The 25,376-nt window shown below is 47.4% G+C and overlaps 1 protein-coding gene across 1 annotated transcript in view; it reads left to right on the top strand.

Annotated features, from left to right (window-relative positions):
* Positions 1-19,954, top strand: part of LOC149333660 (uncharacterized) — a 40,006-nt gene extending 20,052 nt beyond the window's left edge. The window contains exons 4-5 of the mRNA XM_089557776.1: positions 1,712-1,795; positions 19,779-19,954. Of these exons, the coding sequence (XP_089413902.1) occupies positions 1,712-1,795; positions 19,779-19,930 (236 nt within the window). The 3' untranslated portion in view covers positions 19,931-19,954. The remainder of the gene's footprint in view (positions 1-1,711; positions 1,796-19,778) is intronic.
* Positions 19,955-25,376: the final 5,422 nt, after the last annotated feature.

Raw genomic sequence — 25,376 nt, 5'->3', positions numbered from 1 at the left:
CGCGAGTTGTTGTTGTGAAGAGCAGCCGGGATTGCGCAAGTGCCACCGGTGGCAGCACCTACCATCGCAGGGTTCTAGCGCGTCGCTTCACCGCTGTGTTACTGCGCCAGGCATGGTATGAGGACTGCCATGGAATAACGAATCTCAAGAAGATAACCCGCAATTCTGCATATATGGACATTAACCCATTAGCTACTGCGTCTTAACCTGACGGCCTAGCTTAAGTGTGCACTACAATTTTTTTCTGTACTTTTTCCATGAAATTATGCTAAAATAGAAAAAACCTTAATACATTTTGGTAACCATCCCTGTAGTCGAGAAGAGCTCCTAGGTTTGCTCACCGTGGTCCTTCTTCAAATGAAAAGGTGTCTGTGATTCATGAACCAAAGTGGTGGTCGTATGAGGATATAGCAGACTTCCTTACGCGTGTAATCATCCCTGCGCCACGAAGACCATTCTGCTGCAATACAAGGCGTAATGCCAATTATTGGTTAAAATCATCACTCCTGAAGTGGACGGCATGCGTTGATATTTAACTACAGTGAGGAAAAATATTTATAAAATTGACCATGAACCGGCAGTTTCATATGCTCCTGACCAACCATCGTGATAGCAAGCTAGCCACACCCAATTTTTTCCAAACAAGTGTATAGCTTTATTGTAGTACAACATGAAAATCTTTTATTCCTCTTGTAAAACCATGCGAGCATTTCAGGTTGGAAATTGGCTGAGAAAATATCATTGTTTTTGAAAGCGTTGATCAGAGGTGGAAAATATTTAAGGGCTGCCGAATGTATTAACTTCAAATTTACATATTTTATACTGGCTAGTGAGTTGCTTGTGGCAACTACAATTTTGGATTTCTTTTCGTGATAAAACACAGTTTCTGAAAGTTGTCATGGTTGAGATTATGCATTCTATGCACGATTATAGTGCAGCAAAGTCAGTGGGCAGCGAATGGCAGCAATCCTGCTGCCAATAAATATTTCCCTGTGGTGTGCTAGAGATTTGGTTACATTTTGGCTTGTTATGCATATTATCTCTCTGGAATGCCTTGATAGCATTGCAACGGGAGCAAGTATTGCAGCGGTGACCTTTCTTTTATCATATGTCCCCCTCCTCTATGAGATTCCACTAGAGGAGTGGCTTTTGTTTTACTGTACAGTTGGAGTTACAACTACTTACTGTAAGTATTACCCTGAACTTTGACGAAAGAAAGCCTTTTTTTAGGGGCTAGTTTGTCGTTTATTAACGCATTTGGGGCCGCAAGCTTCAGAACAGATAACAACAAAGCATAAGTGCGTTTAAGTCCCTCCATAGGGGAGTGGGGCAGGCGGGAGCAAAGTTCATGGTAGCGCCCTTTAAGTAATCTGGGTAGCAGATAACAATATCGTACCAAATTTGAGATCCCTTCGGAATGCCTCTTAGGGGGCCTATGTCGTCCTTGCTACCTTCACAGCGCTCACCTCTGAAGCAAAGAATACACCAAGAGACAGTAGCAGGCACTCCAGTCACAAACTGCCTCTTTCTTTCTTTGAGTTTATGTTCCGAAGTTACCGCACCCTTATATCATTAACTTGGTGACAATTTGATATTCAGAAAATCAACAAGGTTACGAAAAAAAATTCTATTTTTTCTCTTCCGGCGCTTTTTTAAAACATTGCAAGTTTTATAAGATGTTGTTCTAATAACACATGTCTTTCACCAACAGAAAGATGGCATCCCAGCGATTTTAGGGTCATTTACTCGGATTATAATTCTTGCCTAATCCTTCGCGTGGCCGATTTTTTTAATGGTGAGTATTACTACAATACGAACAAATATTTATTTGTTACACACCTGCCCTTCTTGCAATGTTCACGCAGTTATACACTTAAGTAAGGCTTAAATATTGCTGCTTTATTATCCTTTATTACAGCAAAATTTCATTCTAGAATGTTGCGCAAAACACAACAAGGTATCAGCCGCAGGTATTAAGAAAAAAAATATTGGTTTGTTGATCTCTAGCGACTGAAGAACTCAATTTGTAAATCTGTTGTGTCCCCTTATTGCTTTTGTGTGTGTGCGCCCCCGCATCCTCCTCCTAACGACCACTCGCATCCTCCTCCTAACGACCACTTGCCCCTCGTCGCACGCTGTCGCCAGATGCCCCCCCACGGTGCGCCCCGCACCCTCCTCCTGTTCTGGGAAGCCACTCCCTCCCGTGGACGCTTCTCCGCTCCCTCCTTTCTTCGGGCAGCCAGTTCGGCTCCTGCCTCGGTCGACGCTGGTCGCACCCTCATCGGCTTTAAATAAACGAAGTCTTAAAGTACCGTGTGCGTCTTTCGCTGCATTCAACACAGCGACCGGACACGACAGTGGCGACGAGAAAGTGGATTCGACCCGCGCTACGCAACGCTATTGACAAGCCATGGCTACGCGAGGGTTTCCCAATCAGATACCAGAGTTCAACGGCTCATCGTGGTCATCGTGGGTTGGACGCCTTCAGTTCTACTTTGAAGCTAACAACATCACAGACCCAGCCTTGAAGAGGGCCAACCTGCTGACGCTGTGCGGGGAGCAGACCTACGATACTGTCTGCGCCCTTATTCAGCCAAGCACACCAGCGGCAGTGTCTTACGACGACATCGTAAAAGCGCTGCAAAAGCACTACGACCCAAGGCCATCCGAGGTCTACAGCCGGGCTCGCTTCCAACGACGAGATCAACTGGGAGGAGAAACTGTGAGCGCCTACGTAGCCGCGCTCAAGAAGCTCGCTGCCGACTGCAATTTTGGAACGCTGTCGACAACAGCTACCGGGCAGGAGGGAGACGCAGCTTCTTCTGCTAACACCACCATGCTTCCCTTGGACGGGATGTTACGCGACAGATTTGTGTGCGGACTGAGTGACGAGTCACTGCAGCAGCGCCTGTTCGCTGAGAAGGACCTCACATTCAGCAAAGCTTACGACATCGCCGTTCGAGCGGAGAGCGCCGGTCACCAGCAGAGAGGGATTCGCCGGAACACCGAGCCGGTACACCAGACAAGCAACCAGGTGCGCAAGCCTTCTGTTGTTGCAAAATCGGTCAAAAAGGCACAACGCTGCTGGCGGTGTGACGACCAACACAACCCCCAGGGATGTCGATTCCAGTCAGCCACGTGTAATTTTTGCCACAAGCGAGGGCATATCGAAAGAGCATGCATTACGAAACGGAGACTTGCCAAGATAAAGTCACCTTCCCAGCCTAATCACAGCGTCAACGCCTCAGAGAATACGCCGCTATCTGATCTCCATGGAACAACATCAGCAACACCATCTGTGTTGTACGACCTGAACACCATGAATCTCGGCACGCGACCGAAGATTTTTACAGAAGTAAGCGTACATCACCAGCTGATTAAGTTCGAGGTGGACTCCGGCGCAGCCTGTACTCTGATCAGTGAGGACACGTTCCGAACTTCATGGCCATCTGACGCACCCGCCCTGCAACAAGACGACACGCACCTGCGAACGTGGTCAGGACAGAATCTGTCACTATTGGGCTCTGCCAACGTGCAGGTTAACTACAACGGCCAGACCCATACGCTACCTCTGCTTGTTGTGAAGGGCACAGGATCAAGCCTTCTAGGGAGAAACTGGTTTTCTCCACTAGGCGTGATGATATGCGGCATACACCAGACGCCGAGCCAGAACATGGTTGAGCAACTGCAAGAGAAATACGAAAGAGTATTCTCGGAAGAGATTCCAGGAAACGAAGGGCCCCCGGTCACACTGGAGTTGTTGGACAACGCGCAACCCAAATTTCTGAAGGCCAGGCCGGTGCCGTTTGCTCTCCGAGATTCAGTTGAAAAAGAGTTGGACAAACTGGAGCAGCAAGGTGTCATCGAGCCGACGCAGCATTCAGAATGGGCCACACCACTTGTCGTAGTTCGCAAGAAGAACGGAACCATACGCCTCTGCGGAGACTACCGGAGCACCGTCAATCTTGCGACTAAAGCGTCCTCTTACCCGCTACCGACACCTGAAGAAGTATTCAGTGTACTACGTGGCGCAAGAGTCTTCAGCACATTGGACCTCACCCAGGCGTATCAGCAGCTGAAGGTGAGCGAGTCAACTGCTGAATTATTGGCAATTAACACACTGAAAGGCTTGTACAAAGTCAAGCGACTGCCTTTTGGCGTAGCTGCAGCCCCGGCCATATTTCAAAAATTCATGGAGACAGTGCTTCAGGGCATCCCAGGAGTTTGTGTCTACCTTGACGATGTCATCATCAGTGGCACTTCCACTGAAGAGCATGCAGTGCGCCTAGAGCTCGTTCTCGAAAGGCTAGCAAACGCTAATTTGTGCATAAGCAAATCGAAGTGCTGTTTTGCGGTGCCAGAGGTGCAATTTCTGGGACACCGAATTGATGCGGAAGGCATTCACCCTACCGAGGACAAAGTGCGAGCGATCACAGAAGCACGAGCTCCAACAAACAAGCAGGAGCTACAGGCTTTTCTCGGACTCTTGACGTTCTACGACCGGTTCTTGGAACAAAGAGCTACCGTGGCCAACGACTTATACCAACTCCTTCGGAAAGATGTGACATGGACATGGTCGCCACGCCATCAGCAGTCATTCGATGCCCTGAAAGACCTGATTCGAAGATGTACAGTCGTCCGCCACTACGACGAAAGGAAGCCTCTGCTTTTGGCTTGCGACGCATCACCGTACGGAGTCGGCGCGGTTCTATCGCAAACTGACGAGCAAGGAAGGGAAGCTCCCATCGCCTTCGCCTCACGTACGTTGTCGCAAGCAGAACGCAACTACGCGCAACTTGACAAAGAAGGGCTAGCCATCGTCTACGCGGCGACACATTTTCACCAGTACATTGCCGGCCGGAAGGTGACCTTTATAACCGATCACCGACCGCTATTGGGCATTCTGGGACCACAAAGGCCTATGCCACCAACTTTGTCTCCGCGAATGACACGTTGGTGCATCAAACTCTCAGCGTACGACTACGCTCTGGTCTACCGCAATGGGAGTAAACATCAAAACGCCGATGCGCTAAGCCGTCTGCCACTAGACGCAACTGTTGACGAACCATTTCCACCAGGAGACGTTCTGATGTTCGAAGCACTGCCAGAACCTCCGCTTACAGCAGGCACAGTTGCAGCATCTACGCAGAAGTGCGCAGCTCTCCGGCTAGTTTACACAGCTGTTCAACAAGGCAACGTGCACAAACTCAAAGGGGACAACTTCGACGCTTACCGCAGGCGAGCTACAGAGTTGAGCACCCATCGCGGCTGCATCATATTTGGGTCCCGAGTTGTGATGCCGAGAGAACTACGCGCACAAGCTATGTCTCTCATCCACGCCGGACATCGGGGCATCGTTGCAATGAAAAAGTGTGCCAGAAGCTACATGTGGTGGCCTGGCATTGACAACGACATCGAAACAGTGGTGCGAGAATGCAAGCCTTGCCAGAGCAGCCGGAGCGCCCCGCCGAAAGCTCCTGTCCCAGAATGGGAAAAGCCAGACACACCATGGCACACACTGCACATTGATTTTGCAGGACCAATTGAGGGCTGCACTTTCCTTGTGGTCGTAGATGCCTACACAAAGTGGCTTGAGATAAGGCAAATGGGACAGACGACTTCGGCAGCAGTCATTGACAACCTCCGATCACTATTTGCAACGTTCGGCCTGCCGCGCAAGGTAGTGTCGGACAACGGAACACCGTTTGTGTCTGCGGAGATCCTCAAGTTTTATCGCGACAACGGGATCTCATCAGTTACATCGGCCCCCTACCACCCAGCGACAAACGGACAAGCCGAGCGCTACGTAGCCGAGCTAAAACGCGCCCTTGAAAGAGATCAGACAGGCTCGCTGCAGCGCCGCCTTGCGCGCTTTCTCTTCAAGCAGCACACGACGGTTCAGAGCACAACAGGCGAGACCCCCTCGAAAATGATGTTCGAGCGTGAAATGCGAACCCAGCTCACAGCCATCCTCCCCGAGCCAAAGGCAGAGACGTTCCGGGAAGAAAAAGCAATTCCGCGCTGCGGCACGCTTAATGAGGGGCAGCGCGTCCTCGCCCGACAGTTTCTGAAAAAGCCACGCTGGGAGGAAGCTACAATTGTCAGACGCCTAGGCCTGCGCTCTTGGCTCGTCAACATACATGGCACAGTAGCACGCCGACATCTCAACCAGCTGCGTAGATTTACGACGCCGTCTGAGAGCTGTCCGCCAGCGGAGAGAACACGTGCACCATCTTCCCACATAGCCTGGCACCTCTTCCCGGAAGAAGAGACTTCGCCCAGGACAGACCTAGGAGACACAGCGAACAACAGCCAGCCTACAAGTGTTTCTCCCCCGAGCGCACAAAGCCAGCGCGCCTCCACGCGTGAGCGCCGACCCCCTGCACGATACCAGGCAACTTTCTAAGGGGGAAGGAAGTGTTGTGTCCCCTTATTGCTTTTGTGTGTGTGCGCCCCCGCATCCTCCTCCTAACGACCACTCGCATCCTCCTCCTAACGACCACTTGCCCCTCGTCGCACGCTGTCGCCAGATGCCCCCCCACGGTGCGCCCCGCACCCTCCTCCTGTTCTGGGAAGCCACTCCCTCCCGTGGACGCTTCTCCGCTCCCTCCTTTCTTCGGGCGGCCAGTTCGGCTCCTGCCTCGGTCGACGCTGGTCGCACCCTCATCGGCTTTAAATAAACGAAGTCTTAAAGTACCGTGTGCGTCTTTCGCTGCATTCAACACAGCGACCGGACACGACAAAATCATAATAGTTTTTAGGCGAATAATTGATTTCTGGTGTTTGCTTCACGTCAAAGGAAGTCCTTTTCTACTCATGCCATCTTTCAACTAAGTGTTTGGTTTGGTTTGGTTTATTGTGGTTTAACATCCCAAAGCGACTGAGGCTATGAGAGACGCCGTAGTGAAGGGCTCCGGAAATTTCGACCACCTGGCGTTAAAGAACCCCAGGTGGTCGAAATTTCCGGAGCCCTTCACTACGGCGTCTCTCATAGCCTCAGTCGCTTTGGGACGTTAAACCACAATAAACCAAACCAAACCAAACCAAACACTTAGTTGAAAGATGACATGAGTAGAAAAGGACTTCCTTTGACGTGAAGCAAACACCAGAAATCAATTATTCGCCTAAAAACTATTATGATTTCAACTAAGTGTATATAAACTTCATTTCACTTACTTCATATGGAACACTGCCTCTTTTGTTGTCGAAAATGTTTAGAAATATCGTTCATGGTATAGCTCGCCTGCTTTTTGCAGCGCTACAGCATTTATTGAGAGGCCATGGCTGGGTTTCGGTGGTACCCCTGCTCTACTAGGCTGCGCCAGTGAACTAATATCTACCGTTCAGCAGGAAAAGCGACTGATACTCATTTTCGCCATGAATTTTTTTATCTGGAAAGTTCTTCCAAGAACGCGGCGCACGAAGTCGGTGCCGCTTCATCGAAGACTTGGAATCGGCGGCCGAACATTAAGTGGGAACTAGGCTACTCTTGCAGACTTGTTACTTTAAATATTGTGTGAACGGGCTAACAAATGAGTATCACATCAACCGAAGAGTTTATCGTGGAAAATTCAGCCCTGTTCTTCGTTAATATGACGCTAATTTGCCTGTAAGAAATAACACCAAATATAATGCAGCTCTCTAAACATGCGGACATATGCGCTCCTCTAGGTGCGCGAAAGAGTCCAGTAGGTAGCAATGTTGATTTCTAGGCCAACGTTGGTTGCCACGAAAAATTGCAAGTGAAATATTGGTTTCCATTTACAGAATACCCTGTTATTGATGTTGCTCCTGGTAGAGTGACAGTGCGATGTGTCACATAATTAGCATGTAGGCGAGAGAGATGGACTTGCCACCTTAACGTCGCACTAACCAGAAGATTGTACTTTTCTGTGCTGTTGAAGCCCAGTTTCGAGTGTCTTTACTTGCTATCAGGAACCCTGTTTGGCCAAGTAGCTGCCCTAATGTGTGGGGGCAGTGAACAACGTTATGCTAGTAGACGGCGTTTGTCCCCATTGGGCGCCCTCATAGAGTGCACATGATTGTAAGGTGATGGATTAACACCTTAAAAAGCGCAACTGATATAGATATTGGCGCGTTGAAACGTACAGCAACTGCCTTGGTTTCCGAACTTTGCTGATTTTCTCGTCTGAGCGACTGGACCTCTCTCTCAATACCCAAGTCGCAGTGCGCAACCATGTGAAAATACGAAGTTTTTTTCGTTAACAACAAAATTTCAAAAGCTAATTTCGGCGCACTTTCATCGCTTAATTTTAGTTTAAACCGTACTATCCAACTTGTAATGTAAAATTAATCGGGTTCTGTGCATTTTCTTACATCGAAATGTAGCGCACCACGTTCATTGCACCTGACTGAAAAGGAAGCTATTTTCTATTGCTTACCTGTGAGATATTTCAGTACAGTATATTGGGGCGCTATGCCGGAAGGCCCGAGTTTGGCGCTCGCCCGAGTTTCATCCGAGTTTGCGATGACGGCAGTCAGTGAACGAAGATAGCGCGGAACGTGCGCAGGCAGCGGACAATAAAATGTAGAGATAAAGCCACGTAAAGGCGATACAAGCGCACCCTGCGCGCCTGTTTCACACTTAAAACACAATACACTGCGCAATACCAGGCCGCAGCGCTACCTGAAGTTATCAGCGCCATATCAGCAATCGCGAAATCGTGACTTCTCTGCTATCTATCTGCACACTCGCCGCTAGCTGTTTGACACGCCTTTTCGGGCGCGTCAAAGGCGGGTCTTCTCTTTCAGCTCTATCTGTCTCTCCATTTCCGAATACAAGCAGTGCGCACTAGGTGCACTCTTGTATCAACCCTTTCTCTTCTCTCGAGCACGTTAAAAGGCAACAGATAATATTGTGAACATTTTGTTCATTTCCAAATGTATTTTAAAATCTGAATCCAATGAAGCGTTGTTGAAAAGTATAGCTTTAGGAAATTAACAAAGATTTGACACTTTCTGCCGCTAGTGGCGATACTGAGACTATTGCTTGCAGCGTGGCTTGCATACGAACTAGAGCGGCAACCGGCCGTGCCGAAAATGAGAGCTCCTGCACTGACACGCCGCCGGTAGCGCTGCCTTCGACTGGAAAGACTGGGCAACTACTAGACGCTGAATCTGACTTATTTTTCGGCCATTGCGATAATGTATTTTATTGTGTCGTATATCAAAATATAAGTCATGCATCTTCTGGCTTGCATAATACACAACAACAAAAAACTGGGCTGCATTGCACCCCCCCGCGTCACTGCTGCTCTCTGCAGTGACCTCAGGTGGAGTTCTCCGCTGCTACGGCCGCTGCCGCACCCCCCTATGGCCAACCATTGCTTTTAGTACGCTCTTGGCGAACCTCAGCAGTAGAAATTGGCCTTGCGAGCGGCTGTGATGCGGTGTGAGAAAAAAATTGCTGTTTGGCTGTATTCAATGATTCATTACGTATGCCTGTTATGTGTGACGCCTCTTTAGTGCGCTGCGGATGCGAAGAGCGTGCTACCCAGCGACACAACTCATCTTATGTCATCAGACGCTGACTAAAAGCTCTGAAGGTGGTGGCGCGCGTATCTGAGTAGTATTTGTTTACATCGTGCACTTTAAGGTTTTGCGGACTGGTTTTGTCACTAACGTCAATCGCCGTTGTATACCGCAGTGACATCGCAATAATATCGTTCGGGCAGATGAGGGATCCTGTTTGTAATAATGGAATCGGACTTATAACAGAGAAAGGTGTTACGGTTGTTAAGTACGCAGTGCTTGCGTGCTGGAAGTTACAAACTCTTTATTGCACTGGCTCTAGAACAGCGACCGTTTGTCGATCCCGGATGTGTTTGACACGTTGATGCTGAGCTTTATCACCGATGAAAGCACGGCCAAGCCAAACACCTGTGGTGCCATGTTGTTGGAGTAGGACGTGCTCCTAGCACCGTTTCGTCATCGCGGTCCGGGTTTGACGCCTTGCAAGCAGGTGTGGTGCGCCGTCAGCGTTGTGCTGTGTCTTACGTGGTTGCAACAGGCTATAGTGTTGCGTAATCTTGGTATGCGAGCGAAGAAATCGGCGGCTGTCGCCACGTTGCGTGTCCTTCGCAGAGGTGCTTAGATTAATCAGCGATGACGTCCGTTTTGCCTGTTATATTTCGATGGTCAACATCGTCGATGTCTGTCAGCAATCAGCACAGCCGCGCAGCATACCTGTAGCCGGCAGGGATGTTGGGAGTGGCCCACCCAAAGCGCGTACGCCTATAATTTATGTACGGCACGCCGGGGGCGTGAACAATGGTTTTGATTGACAGGTGAACTCGGAGCTAAACTCGTGAACGGTGAAGTGCCCCGAATTCATCTCGGGACTGTCATGGCGGCAGCAGCAGCAGCCTGGGTCATCGCTTCCTATGACGGAAAATGTCAGTACGGCCGGCTGGACCCGTTTACTGCCATGGCGGACGACGAATTCCAGTGACATTTTCGCCTCTCCAAAACATCGGTACGATGGTTGTGTAAAGAGTTAGGCGGCGACCCATGCCTGCGGAGAGTGCGTACCGGGCCTCATTCGCTTTCGAACAGCAAGTCCTCTGCGTCCTCCGGTTGTTCGCGACCGGGAGCTTCCAGGGGAGCGTCGGCGCAGACCGTTTTATTGGACGCCACCAAAGCAATGTGAGCCGCTGTGTGAGGGTTGTCTCCGACGCGCTTATCGACGCGGCTGTGCAGAAGCGGTGTGTTGCTTTCCCCACGACTGCGGCCGAGCGTGCGTATGTTAAGGAGCGTTTCCTTCTGCGCGGCGGCATCACAGACGTCGTGGGATGCGTCGACAGGACCTACATTGGCGTAAAGGCCCCTTCGAAGTCCAGCTCTGACGTGGTGAAGGCCTACTATTTCACGAGGAAGGCACATTATGTATTGAACACAATGGTTGTAAGAATGCTGTTTTTGCTTTCATGCATGTCACGGTTAATGGAATGTTCTCCCATTTATTAGTGATAGTGGTCCGTGTACTGTGCAGTGTCAGTGGATGTTAAGGAACCCCATATGGTTGAAGTTATTGGCAGCCCTTCACCATGGCATGCCTCCTCGCTTGAGTTAACCAAATATTTTTTGGGGAATCCCCCATATTTTTTGGGGAATCCCCCAAGGTGGAGTAGATTTGTAATAAGGGAGTAATTACTCATTGACGTCCACCCGAGCGCAGCCATACGGCCACAAAGGAAAGCTATACAGCTTTCACAGAAACTTCGTAGTTAAAGAAAAATTCGTCCTGGTCCGGGGTTCGAACCCGGGACCACCGCCACACCGGAGCAGTCGCTCTACCAATTGAGCTAACCGGGACGGCAAGCTTATGGTAGGGCGAGAGCGAATTGATCTATAACTCGAAGTGGGAACAGTGTTGACCAAATATTTTTTTTGGGGAATCCCCCAAGGTGGAGTAGATTTGTAATAAGGGAGTAATTACTCATTGACGTCCACCCGAGCGCAGCCATACGGCCACAAAGGAAAGCTATACAGCTTTCACAGAAACTTCGTAGTTAAAGAAAAATTCGTCCTGGTCCGGGGTTCGAACCCGGGACCACCGCCACACCGGAGCAGTCGCTCTACCAATTGAGCTAACCGGGACGGCAAGCTTATGGTAGGGCGAGAGCGAATTGATCTATAACTCGAAGTGGGAACAGTGTTGACCAAATATTTTTTGGGGAATCCCCCAAGGTGGAGTAGATTTGTAATAAGGGAGTAATTACTCATTGACGTCCACCCGAGCGCAGCCATACGGCCACAAAGGAAAGCTATACAGCTTTCACAGAAACTTCGTAGTTAAAGAAAAATTCGTCCTGGTCCGGGGTTCGAACCCGGGACCACCGCCACACCGGAGCAGTCGCTCTACCAATTGAGCTAACCGGGACGGCAAGCTTATGGTAGGGCGAGAGCGAATTGATCTATAACTCGAAGTGGGAACAGTGTTGACCAAATATTTTTTTTTTTGGGGAATCCCCCAAGGTGGAGTAGATTTGTAATAAGGGAGTAATTACTCATTGACGTCCACCCGAGCGCAGCCATACGGCCACAAAGGAAAGCTATACAGCTTTCACAGAAACTTCGTAGTTAAAGAAAAATTCGTCCTGGTCCGGGGTTCGAACCCGGGACCACCGCCACACCGGAGCAGTCGCTCTACCAATTGAGCTAACCGGGACGGCAAGCTTATGGTAGGGCGAGAGCGAATTGATCTATAACTCGAAGTGGGAACAGTGTTGACCAAATATTTTTTGGGGAATCCCCCAAGGTGGAGTAGATTTGTAATAAGGGAGTAATTACTCATTGACGTCCACCCGAGCGCAGCCATACGGCCACAAAGGAAAGCTATACAGCTTTCACAGAAACTTCGTAGTTAAAGAAAAATTCGTCCTGGTCCGGGGTTCGAACCCGGGACCACCGCCACACCGGAGCAGTCGCTCTACCAATTGAGCTAACCGGGACGGCAAGCTTATGGTAGGGCGAGAGCGAATTGATCTATAACTCGAAGTGGGAACAGTGTTGACCAAATATTTTTTGGGGAATCCCCCAAGGTGGAGTAGATTTGTAATAAGGGAGTAATTACTCATTGACGTCCACCCGAGCGCAGCCATACGGCCACAAAGGAAAGCTATACAGCTTTCACAGAAACTTCGTAGTTAAAGAAAAATTCGTCCTGGTCCGGGGTTCGAACCCGGGACCACCGCCACACCGGAGCAGTCGCTCTACCAATTGAGCTAACCGGGACGGCAAGCTTATGGTAGGGCGAGAGCGAATTGATCTATAACTCGAAGTGGGAACAGTGTTGACCAAATATTTTTTTTTTTGGGGAATCCCCCAAGGTGGAGTAGATTTGTAATAAGGGAGTAATTACTCATTGACGTCCACCCGAGCGCAGCCATACGGCCACAAAGGAAAGCTATACAGCTTTCACAGAAACTTCGTAGTTAAAGAAAAATTCGTCCTGGTCCGGGGTTCGAACCCGGGACCACCGCCACACCGGAGCAGTCGCTCTACCAATTGAGCTAACCGGGACGGCAAGCTTATGGTAGGGCGAGAGCGAATTGATCTATAACTCGAAGTGGGAACAGTGTTGACCAAATATTTTTTGGGGAATCCCCCAAGGTGGAGTAGATTTGTAATAAGGGAGTAATTACTCATTGACGTCCACCCGAGCGCAGCCATACGGCCACAAAGGAAAGCTATACAGCTTTCACAGAAACTTCGTAGTTAAAGAAAAATTCGTCCTGGTCCGGGGTTCGAACCCGGGACCACCGCCACACCGGAGCAGTCGCTCTACCAATTGAGCTAACCGGGACGGCAAGCTTATGGTAGGGCGAGAGCGAATTGATCTATAACTCGAAGTGGGAACAGTGTTGACCAAATATTTTTTGGGGAATCCCCCAAGGTGGAGTAGATTTGTAATAAGGGAGTAATTACTCATTGACGTCCACCCGAGCGCAGCCATACGGCCACAAAGGAAAGCTATACAGCTTTCACAGAAACTTCGTAGTTAAAGAAAAATTCGTCCTGGTCCGGGGTTCGAACCCGGGACCACCGCCACACCGGAGCAGTCGCTCTACCAATTGAGCTAACCGGGACGGCAAGCTTATGGTAGGGCGAGAGCGAATTGATCTATAACTCGAAGTGGGAACAGTGTTGACCAAATATTTTTTTTTTTTTTTGGGGAATCCCCCAAGGTGGAGTAGATTTGTAATAAGGGAGTAATTACTCATTGACGTCCACCCGAGCGCAGCCATACGGCCACAAAGGAAAGCTATACAGCTTTCACAGAAACTTCGTAGTTAAAGAAAAATTCGTCCTGGTCCGGGGTTCGAACCCGGGACCACCGCCACACCGGAGCAGTCGCTCTACCAATTGAGCTAACCGGGACGGCAAGCTTATGGTAGGGCGAGAGCGAATTGATCTATAACTCGAAGTGGGAACAGTGTTGACCAAATATTTTACTGACCAAATGAGTTACCAAATGACCAAATGTTACCAATGTTACCAAATGGTACCAAGTTACCAAATGACCAAATGAGTTACTTTGGGGTATTAAACCTCAAAAACCGCTTCCGTTTATCAGTAACTGAGCAGTTTTACACTCAGTGTAGATAATTTTTTTTTTTACCTCATGTTTGCGCACGTAATAGGTGCATGGATTTTTCCAGCTATTTCATGCATGCATTTTAATGGGTTTTGAAACGGTAGCATTTGTGTCACTTGGCAGATTGCATTCTTATGCAATATTCATAATCGTAAGTCGCAATAAATGTTTCACTTTGGCTGAAGTGGAAAAGCTCCTGCCGGAAGCACTGGCGTCTGTAAACCAGGAAAACTGGCATAACTGTTGTGTTCATGTGAAGCAAGTTGAGGCTGAAGCATGGCAACGCGATATGATTGTTGACGCTGAAATTGAACCGGTTGTCTTCAGCATTTCCGACTCGTGCAACTCCTCCTCTGATGAGTCGAGCACCGATTCCAGTGATGAAGATTTGAGTGGCATCGAGGAACTTGCCTGACTTCGAATTGATGTGTAATACATATGCTACCGACGAAAGAGAGAGGACTCATCGGCTTGCTGTGATCACCTTTGTGCGTGTGTGCGGAAATGTGAAATATCTGTATATGTGGGTGTGTGTGTCGATCAGTCTACCGAGGAAATTGTAACATTTCCATCAAATAATTGCATCATTGCAATTCGTTGCATCAAATTGTATTGGGCAGTAACTTGTAGTGTAGGTGTTGAGGTGGTCATGTTAATAGTGTCTGTAGAGAAGTAGAATTTGTAAGAGAGTGCAAATAGTACTTTTCTAATTATAATACGTATACTGGTACACGTCGTCAATGTGTGCAGTTTTTGTAAGTTTAATTGCAGAAAAATACGGTGGAGCTTAATGAAGCGTTGAGTGAATTATTCGGATTCGGAAAGTATATGAAAATTTGAGAGTAAATTGGATTCGTTTAAAATAATTTTGAACATATACTGTTTGATTCGTTCGACTAACTCAACAGAAATTTATTCAATTATGCTGTCCAAAAAGTTCGAACTTCACAAACCCCTAGGCATTGGCCTCATTTTGTGTGTGAGGGTTGGGAATGGTATGTATGGGTTTCTGATCTTCATGTCCTGAAAAGGAATTCCTGGTTTGGTGCTGTCTTGCATTACCGTCAATCTCTGGTCGTTTTGACATGTTATGCAGTGCCAGTGTTGAGGTAGCCAGTACTGTATGTTTTTTCCTTAATTTTTCGGAGGTGTGAATGATTTCAAGCTGGCTCTTGCTCAGTTGAGTGTGAATTTGTTTTGGGTCACGTCTTTGTTAGTACATTGGTCAGGTTTTCGTTTTATCAAATCGTGTTGTTCGATGGCTCCACATTTTTTTTTTCAGTTTTGGAGCACTTGACTGATTGTGTGTTGGTGCACATCCACTGCACGTGTCCTTTAATTTGTGTGCATTGTGATCCATGCCACTGGCTGTTTCCAGAATAAACCATTCCTCGCAAACACTGCGGGGTCAGCATTCTTTATTGTCCTGTCTCATTTATTGTTTGCTCTTTCGAAATATTTTTTCCTAGCGTTGTACAACTTTTTCTGCATTCTTACTTGACGCTCCTACAGCTTGGAACTATTTGTACCTGGCTGCATGAAAATCCTGCCTGAGCAGCTTCTGCTCTTCTAGGAGAGCAGGGAAATCGAGCCAAGCTGACTCTTGAGGCAGTACTATTTGCTGTCACTGTGGTAATCAATACTATGTTCAAAATTTAACACTTAACACGAGAAAACAGGCCATATCGAGGTGGTGTATGCATGGTGTATGGTGTATGCGGTATGCATCAAATGAACAGATGCATCCTGTTCCTTTCAGAACACGGAATAATATTCAAGCGATTCTGAACAAAACGAGTTTTCTCCAAGTCACGCGAAATTCAACTTGCGATGAAAAAAAAATGTGGGAAAAAAAAGCTTAACTATGCGGGATTCGAACCCACGCACTGCCATTGCCTGTCGACCCTCCGGAGCGCCGCGTTAGACCACACGGCCACAAAACAGCGCAGAGTTATACACCGCTCTTTATTTTATTTGCGGACTACTTCCGTAGCCTTCACAGCGTTGCTAGCCCTAGCGTTGCACATGATGTAGCGTTGGTAGCGTTCCCTCGCGGTACAAAGGAAAATTTAATAATGTATGAATCACTCTAAAGCGCTTTATATCCAAATCTTGCACACTATAAAATGCTTATAAAGGTGTAATAAGTGCATTATAAAATTCAACAAACCTCGTTCGTTGAATTGCACACGCAATGCACTTGGTGGAGCGACAGACAAATGAAAAGTGCACCGGCGGTTGGCTCACGCGACCCGTTCTTTGTAGACCGCCCAAGAAGGCCATGAGGTGGCGCCGATGCGATGATAAAGCACGGAATATATCCAGATAACCCAATGAAGCTGGAGGCGTGACGAGGGTGGGATTTTGTCTTGCTACCATTAGTTCACTCATCTGAGGGCGTCGCCAGAACTCGGGAAGATTCCGAGTTTCAGCAAACTTGGGCCTTCCAGCATAGCGCCCTTGGTGGAGTTTTCTAAGGTCAATACAATACATTTGCTCTACAAAGTGCTTACATTCGGTAGTTTTCGTTCAGTGTACATGCATTATTAAACTCATGCTAGGCAAACGCATGTGGCCGTAACTGCGTAGAATACAACTCTTTTGCGCACTTATACAAAGGCCTCTGCGCGCTGTACTGTTGTAACTAATGCCATTCCCAACGACAGCCCATTTTCGAAGTGCACATCTGTCATTGAAATGAATTCATTTCGACATCAAAACCGCAATCCTGATCACCTGCCTTCTTTGCTGGCAGTAAGACCGCAAGCCACAACAGCAATTTTATAGCTGCCCACCAGTCGCCTGTCCAATCAAAACTTCATGGGCGCAAAACTTGTCTCCATTGCTCTGTCCGCGCGAACCTCACACGCCCATTATTATACCGGGGGTAACGAAGAAAACTGGCCCTTCATCACTCCCTTTCAAGAAAATTATACTCTTCTTCCACACAGATTATGCTGACTGTAATCACGCGTTTATGCCTTGGTTTATGGTTAATGGGGTTTAAAATCCCAAAGGTGGTCAGGTCAGCAGGACGGCATATTAATGGGCTCCGTTTTGCAAGTGTTTATCGCACTAGAAGCGCCTATCATGGGAGCACAAAAACTAAGGACGAAGTTTACAAGTAGTAAAAGTTCAGGGGGCACTTTGACGATCTAAAGTGCGCGAGGTAAAAGCCTTGCCACCAGCGAGACGACGGCCGTGGGCACACACAAGGAAGCTATGGGACGACTTGGATTCGGTATTCACGACTAATTAGTGATTAATTAGGCGTTAATTAGCCGAGATGGGCATGACCCATGACTAAGCAGTAATTATCGGTTAAAGACTAATTATTCATAATTAGTTTATGACTAACTAGTGATGACTAATTAGTTGGTCACTAGTTAGCCATGACTACTTAGTTGACTAAGTAGACATGATTGTTTAATGACTTACTAGTCATGATTGACTGACGACCAACCAGTCATAACTACGGTGACTAACCAGTCATGACTGGTTAATAACTAACTAGTCATGACTAATCATTGGTTAATGACTAACTAGTCATGACTTACCAGTTACGTCTAACCCGTCTTGCCTTCTCATTACTGACCAGAAATGATAACTAGCTGTGACTGGTTAATGACTAGTTCATGACTTGTGACTAGTAATGACCAGTTACTACTTTCACTTCGGATGTAACAGAAGGAGGGACAGAGGCATGGCGACGAGTATTAACGCTTAAAGGCTTTCGCGTTGATAATGGACACTAAAACAATGTCACCTAGAACTTGTATGCAATGCTTTAACCTTAATTGTACAAGAATAAAGCAAAGCTATCAATATATCATTCATTGCGTTAGGGAATGTAGGAAAACAAATATTTTACTGAAAAGCTAAAAGTGCGCTGCTAACCAAGAGTTTACAAAATAAAACAAAAAAAAGAATCTTCCTTCATTAATAAATGCGCAACAATGGGTTTTGCAATGTTTACCTCAAAGTATACAATAATCACACCAACAGAAAACCGTCAATATCACCTCTGGGGACGTAGTAAATGAGTAAAATATGGCCAGTCTGGTTATGTACCCCCCTTAGATAATATAGGTATTTATTAAAATAGGAACATCAGCAGTGATACACACAATAAAACAAGACTATTTAGGTGTAATGTGCGAAGGCCCTAAATAATGTCAGTCGGGGGTCGACAGCCACTACGCTCTTGCACGAAAGAAATTCACGCAATATTAAGCCAAGACTGCCAAAGTACAGCACAGAGACTCTTCAAAAGAATACAGCTCGGCATACACATGCTGTTGATTGCACTCAGGGATTTAGATATAATACGTGCCTTACGAACGTGTCACATCATTTGGACAATGGCCTCTTACATATTCAAATTTGCTCGTTTCGTCCCATGACTCGGATTTGTGTTGCTGCTCTTCGCGTAAATAGTCGAAGTAACCGCATGGCAAGTTAAACTCGAGTGAGCATCTGCAGCGCATTAGTGAACGCCGAAATATTAAAGGCAGATCAGTGAACAAAATTGCTATACAGAAAAGTCACAATCCAAAGCGTATCTATGGTAAGACACTAAATAATAGCAAATATAAGTTGGAAACAATGGAAACATCTATCGCAAGAAGTAGGCACAGCCTCAAACCATATCTCTGAAATAACCGGCGTGTATAGAGCGGCGTAAAGTGTATACGGCATGCGTGGTGCTCTCCTCATAAACAACTTGGCATTATCCCAGAAGAGAATAGAAGAAGAAGTGATAAACCTTTGGCCAGAAACTAGAAGGTTGACGGAAAAACATGAAGTCAAGTTCTGCATAAAACAGCGATGCATTGCAAGGAAGACAATAACTGTTATGTGAAATGACAAGGATAGAGAACAGTTGACTAAGCAGAAAAGATTATGAATAGTATCTTAGTCGGAACCGGTAATAAGGCAGGAATGCATATCGTTAGGAGGTGACTGAGTGGATCGAGTGGAGCTGAGTGGACTACAGGACATGATTAACGCAGCACACGGCCGACTGAAGTTATATCGGCACGTAGGGGAAGGAAAATTTGATAGATTGGTTGACTATAACTATTATCATTTCATTTATTTACTCTCAGGGCCGATTGCCCTTACAGAGAGGAGTGGGTGAATAACAAAAATACATCTGCAGAATGGCAGATTTATTTAGATTATTATACACAGCAGATTTAAAGGCGTCGAGTGCAGTGATAGACTCAACGGAGGCGGGAAGGTGGTCTCAGTCCGTGGTGGTCTTTGGAACAAATTAATCGGAATAAGGATGAGTAATGAAGCTTGAAACGCCAACTTTGAAACGGTGGTTCATGCGGGATGAAAAATAGGCTGGGATAAGAAAAGGCGTTTTTTATAGGCATTCACAGGTGAAGTATATTTTATGAGAAAGACATGAACGGGAAATATGGCGGCGTTAGGAAAGATCAGGGATATTCAATGTGTTCTTCATAAGCGTTGCATGAGATTGATGCACAATGAATGAGATGGCTGATGCATGAGACTGCTAACTGGAAATTTGTTGGAGGGGTCTGCATCGTGCAGTAAATTTAAACAAGATGATGATAATGTTGTTGACTCTTTGCAAAAAGCCAGTCTTTCTAGTTTAGCCCATGCGACGCGATTTTTAATTTTCCAGGATATGCCTGCATGCTTCTTGTCGGCGAACCACCAGCGAACACTTCTATGCCATCGGCATGCAAGGACGAGTATTATAACGCCTGCAACGACTCCTGCATATACGAGCAGATTTACGACGGGAGCTGCAACAAATCTGTGTATGGGCTATAAAACGCAACGAAACAAACGGGCAAAATAAAGTACTTCACACTAGAATTAATACTGGTGGATATATTGCTGCCATCGCCGTTAACGCGCACACTCTTAGAACTTAAGAGGAATGCCCAGAACAAACTTTGGAGGAGTATTCGCTTGTCCCATATTCCACTCCTTTTTCCAGAACAAAATTTCTCCCTCTAGACAAAGAGTGATCCAACACCTACTCATGGAATACTGGACAACTCCCGCAATAGAGTACAGGCACTTCTCCGAGGGTGTACAGCTACCACATTGAAGCAGCATCCCAGCCCTCTTTCAGGTAGAGTTCCAGGACTCCGTTTGTTAGAGTGACTACACTTCTTCAAGGAGTATCAGCTCAGATGTTATTTTACTCTTTCGAAAGGAGAGTCACGTGTTTTCATTTTACCCTACCAATTTTGTTATTTCACATAGTCTTCAGAGCAAGTTGGTCATATGTTTCGCAGGATCTACCTGCTCTACATCTACAAAAGAGTAATGAGCAAAATGGATTATGATCTTTGAGCAGAATGATTTTTGCTCATACAACTACTTTATGACTACACTACAGTTTGCACATTAACATGGTGCTCAGTCTGCATTTGGAATAACAATGCTTCAAGAAATAGTACCACAAATGTACAACACTGATAACTTTTATTTCACAGTCATTGCTGTGATTGCTGTGGCTGCCCGAAACACACTAGGCAGGCGCTCGCTAGGATCAAGCCCCATTAGTGTTTCAAGGAGCAGACAAGTCTGCTTTGCTTTTGGGGTGTACTTGACATTAAATGCCCAGAACACTGCCAAGAGCAAAGCAAACCCATCTACCAAATCGACCGCAGTGAGCTGTAAGCGCTCAAAAGAAACTAAGATGCTGGATGACGCCGCAGCTTGCTCGGCTGAGTGAAGGAGCTTTGGGTACGCGTGCATTTCTCCGGGTGCCTGCAAACATGAATGGCAATAATGCAAAGGTCAATTCCAATACCCTTTTAATATTATCCTGCATATAACCCCATGAAAAAAAATTATGGCTGAGGCTTAGCTAAGGTTAAGCCTAGTCAGATGCGAAGCATATTGGTGGCTAGGCTTGGTAATACATGGCTTTCCTTGATTGCATACTTGGTCATTTTAATACAACCACTAGAAGCCTTCGTCGTGGGGGAAGACAACGGCATGGCTACAGCGGAACGCCGACTAACCCCGAGACGCGCGTTGGGTGAGCGCCTGGATTGCCACGGAAGCCGCGTCTGCCTGCCCGGTGGAGTGAGCGTTTCACCTACACCGATCGTGAACGCGCGTTCGAAATGCGCGGGAATGCCGCTCGAGGACATTCCGGCGTCTGTGCGATGGCATCGTCACGACGACGTCACGGTGTCACGTGGCGTGACGGCTAGGGGTCCCACGGCGACGGCGCGAGGTGGAGACCGCCTCTCTCATCCGATGTCACGTGGTGTGACGTCACGGCGTCACGTGGTGTGACGTCATGGTGTCACGTGGTGTGACGTCACGGTGTCACGTAGTGTGACGTCACGGTGTCTCGTGGTGTGCCCTCTAGGGGTGCCACGCCGACGGCGTGAGTGGCAGCTCTAGCAATATGCTTCGCATAAAAAAAAAGAATACAACCAGAATGTACTGATAGTGTGTGTCATGTCGCCACTAATGCGTACCTATAGTGTGACCAAGTGCAGAAACCTTTCATTGCAAACCTTTATTCAGAGCTACAATTTTATGAAGCCCAAAAGAATTATTACTGTGCTAGTCCTTTCAAAAGCTGTGTCCAAGTAAAACAAGACATATTTACCGGATGAAAATTGGAACATGAGCAAGGTCTTTTGCAAGTATCATCATGATCAGCCTGACTACGCCCACTACAAGGCAAAGGCCTCTCCCATGTTCTCCAATTAACCCTGTCCTTTGCCAGCTACGCCCACCGTGTTCCTGAAAACCTCTGCCCACCGAACATTCTGCCGCCCCCTGCTACACAAGCCGTCTCTTCGAATCCACTCCGTTACCCTTAAGGACCAGCGGCTATCTTGCTTTCCTATTACATGCCGTGCCCAAGCCCGTTTCTTTCTCCTGATTTCGACTAGGATGTCATTAACCCGCGTTTGTTCCCTCACCCACTCCGCCCGCTTCCGATCTCTTAACGTTACACCTATCCTTTTTTTTCCATAGCTCGTTGCGTTGTCCTTAACTTAAGCTGAACCCTCTTCGTGAGCCGCCACGTTTCTCTCCATAGTTGACTACCAGTAAGTTATAGTTGTTGTATACTCTTCTCGTAGGGATTTGTAAAACTGCGATTCATAATCTGAGAGAATCTGCCATAAGCGCTCCACCCCATTCATATTATTCAAGTTATTTCCCTCTCATGATTTAGATCAGCGGTCACTACCTGCTCTAAGTAAATGTATTCCCTTATCACTTGCAGTCATTGCTAAAACCCCACCAATTGTGCTTGACGGTTTCTTGTCACATAATACATTGTGAAATTTAAATTATAAGCTAACCTTGAATCAGGAAAACACTTTAACCAATGACAGTTTTCTTGGTGAAGAGAAATGGCTTTTTCAATTACTATTTCTCAGATACCATTAACTGAATTTCATGCTCTAAAAATAGTGAAGGAAAAATTCAAAATTTTTCATCTTAAAGGTAAAGACAACAAATTTCAGTTGCACATTTTTTTCTATTTTTAAATAAAAATGTCAACAAAAGAAATGGCAGTAGGAGATGAAGCACACAAAATTGGCATGTTCTTCCCAATTATTGCAGGTAATGCACGAAGAGTGATATGAAAAAGCTGAATAAGAGCAGCGACCACCTTATGTTGACATGGTGCAGCATGCATATGGAAACCGAAGCCAGAAAGTAAGCAGGTGCTGAAAGCAAATGCCAAACCAAACTTCAAATTTAAATAAAGAAAAACAAATAAAGGCACTGTAAAAGCAAATTAAACTATGAATTTAAATTTGTTTCAGGAGAGATGCTTGTCATGATTATTTTACTTGCCAGGCTTTAGTTTCATTATGCGTGTGCAGCCCTGCCATTGTAGGCTGGTCTCTATTCTCATCGAAGCTTACTCTTTGTTCCATCCTTGCGCAATGTCTTTGACAATGTATAGGTTGGCTTTTCTTTAATTTATTTTGCTTTAAACCTCTACACTGCCCACATTTTCTAATATAACTGAAAAAATTCATTGCATATCAATTAAAGCACAGTAAAATGTAAGATGGCATTGCTGCTTAATGACAGCAGCTTATTCATGCAATCAAAAAATATGCTGCACTCACCTCTCGCTGAGTGCCTAGGGCTGGGTAGACATCAAGTACCACTTCCAAAGCTGGTTGTTTCTTAATGTATTCCCTCCGAATCCGAGAATTTTACCCATTGACTGTCTGATCTTGGCATTTCCACTTGCCATGTGGATTTCTTTCTTCACCAGCTCAATATGCCCTGTAAAACTTCTTTCATCATCCGAATTCAAAAAAGGGAGAATTCCAAAATTCTTTCTGCAAATTAAAAACTAGACATGACACATGTGTACACACACAAAAGATATAACAAAAACGTAATTCAGTAGTAAAGTTCTACTAAGGTTTATTATTGGCTTTAGACCATACTTATCGGGTGGCTGCTGGGCTAAAATGTTCGAAATAACTGCACCATTTCTCTGTTATAGTATGCATTACAACTGTACCCTTATGCGAAATTGCGGACCATTACCAACCCGCTCCTACTGTGCCAAGCATAGACTACATAAAATATAAAATGAACATAACAGAGGTAGTAGAGACGACTTCCAAATGATGATGATGATGATGTCCTCAGGCTGAATGGCACATACACACGGCGGGGGATTGGCGCGGTATCATGGGAGCGCGCCGACGATGAAGACGAAGTGTGCGTGTGTCGGTGGACGAAAACGAAGTGCGTGTGTGGTTCGGACAACTGCTTGTGAGTTCTCTGCTGTGTGCTGAACTCCGCTGAAACTGTGATCTGTACTGGTCTTGTCTTCGTTACATTTTTGGTGGATGTGCGGGGTTCTTTGCAACATCTACGTGCCCCGAAGGCTCTCCGTGAACACGCATTTGACTCCGAATCATCGCAGTGCGAGCCGCCGACTCCAAGGTAAGTTACCAGAGTTCGGCCCATTATCCCCTAAGATCAGGGCTCCAGCCGCGACGCGCAGGACTGACGCGGCACCTATGGCTAAGAACGGAGACGCGGAAGCTATGGCTGACAACGGAAAACCAGCTACTCATGTCCTGGTCCTCCAGCAGACCTTCCATGGCGAAGTGTTTGAGGACGCGGAGGACTGGCTTGACCAGTTCGAGCGCGTTGCCAGGTACAACGGCTAGGATGCGGAGGGGAAGCTCCACAATGTTTGCTTCGCTCTTGACGACTCGGCGCGGACGTGGTACGAGAACCACGAGACAACGTTTCCTTGTTGGGAACGGTTCCGTAGCCATTTGCTGGCGACCTACATCAACACCGACCGTCAGGAACGAGCTGAGTCGGCGCTGCAGCCAAGGAATCAGCGACCCAATGAGAGCGTCGCGATGTATTATGAGGTCATGACACGACTGTTCAGAAGGGCGGATCCAAACATGGCCGAGGACACGAAAGTGTGCCACCTGATGCGCGCGATAAAAGAACTGTTCGCTGGGCTTGTGCGAAACCCACCTAACATCACTTCAGAATTTCTATCGGAAGCCACTACCGTCGAAAAGACACTGCCACAACGCGCCCGCTATTACAATCGCGCCGTGAACACCGTAACTACTGACGACTTTGCGCCAGCCTCCAGCGACTCCGCTGGCACCCTGCGGGAGCTGGTACGATCTATCGTCAAAGAAGAGCTGCACAAAATGCACCTCTCTGCCCAGTCGCAGCCGCAGTGTCCGTCGTTAGCGCAAATTATCCGAGAGGAAGTGCAGCAGGCGGTCCCTGAACCTGTTTCCCCTGCTGCCCTTACACCGACGCCCCCGCGCCAGACGTACGCGTCGGTACTTCGGCAGAACTGCGACCTCACCCCTTGGAGCGCAAGCCCATCTGCTTTCCAGCCGCGGCCCCCGCCTGTCCCTGTGTTGCCCGAAGCGAGGCTGCGGAAGACGAACGTGTGGCGGGCACCTGACCAGCGGCCCCTTGGTTACCACTGCGGTGAGGCTGGCCATATCTTGCGGTGGTGCCCTTATTGCCGAGCTGGAATTCGTGGATTTCATCCGCGATTCCCCTGTCCGCTCAATGGCGAACGGCCCCGCGAAATTGAGGAGCACCTGTCAACGGGCCGGGATCACACTGAATTCCCTCGCCCTGACTACCGGCCACCAACCTCTACCCGCTATTGTTCGCCGAGCCCCCGTCCTTCGGCAAGCCGTTTCACCCGATCACCGAGTCCTCGCCGGGGAAATTAGACCCGGCGGCCTGCGGAGGTAAG

This window comes from Amblyomma mixtum, chromosome 8 (genome assembly GCF_055824585.1).
Source record: "Amblyomma mixtum isolate Tamu chromosome 8, ASM5582458v1, whole genome shotgun sequence".
Lineage (NCBI taxonomy): Eukaryota > Metazoa > Arthropoda > Arachnida > Ixodida > Ixodidae > Amblyomma > Amblyomma mixtum.
The sequence above is the reverse complement of the archived record's forward strand: the minus strand, read 5'-3'. Positions and strand labels throughout refer to the sequence as shown.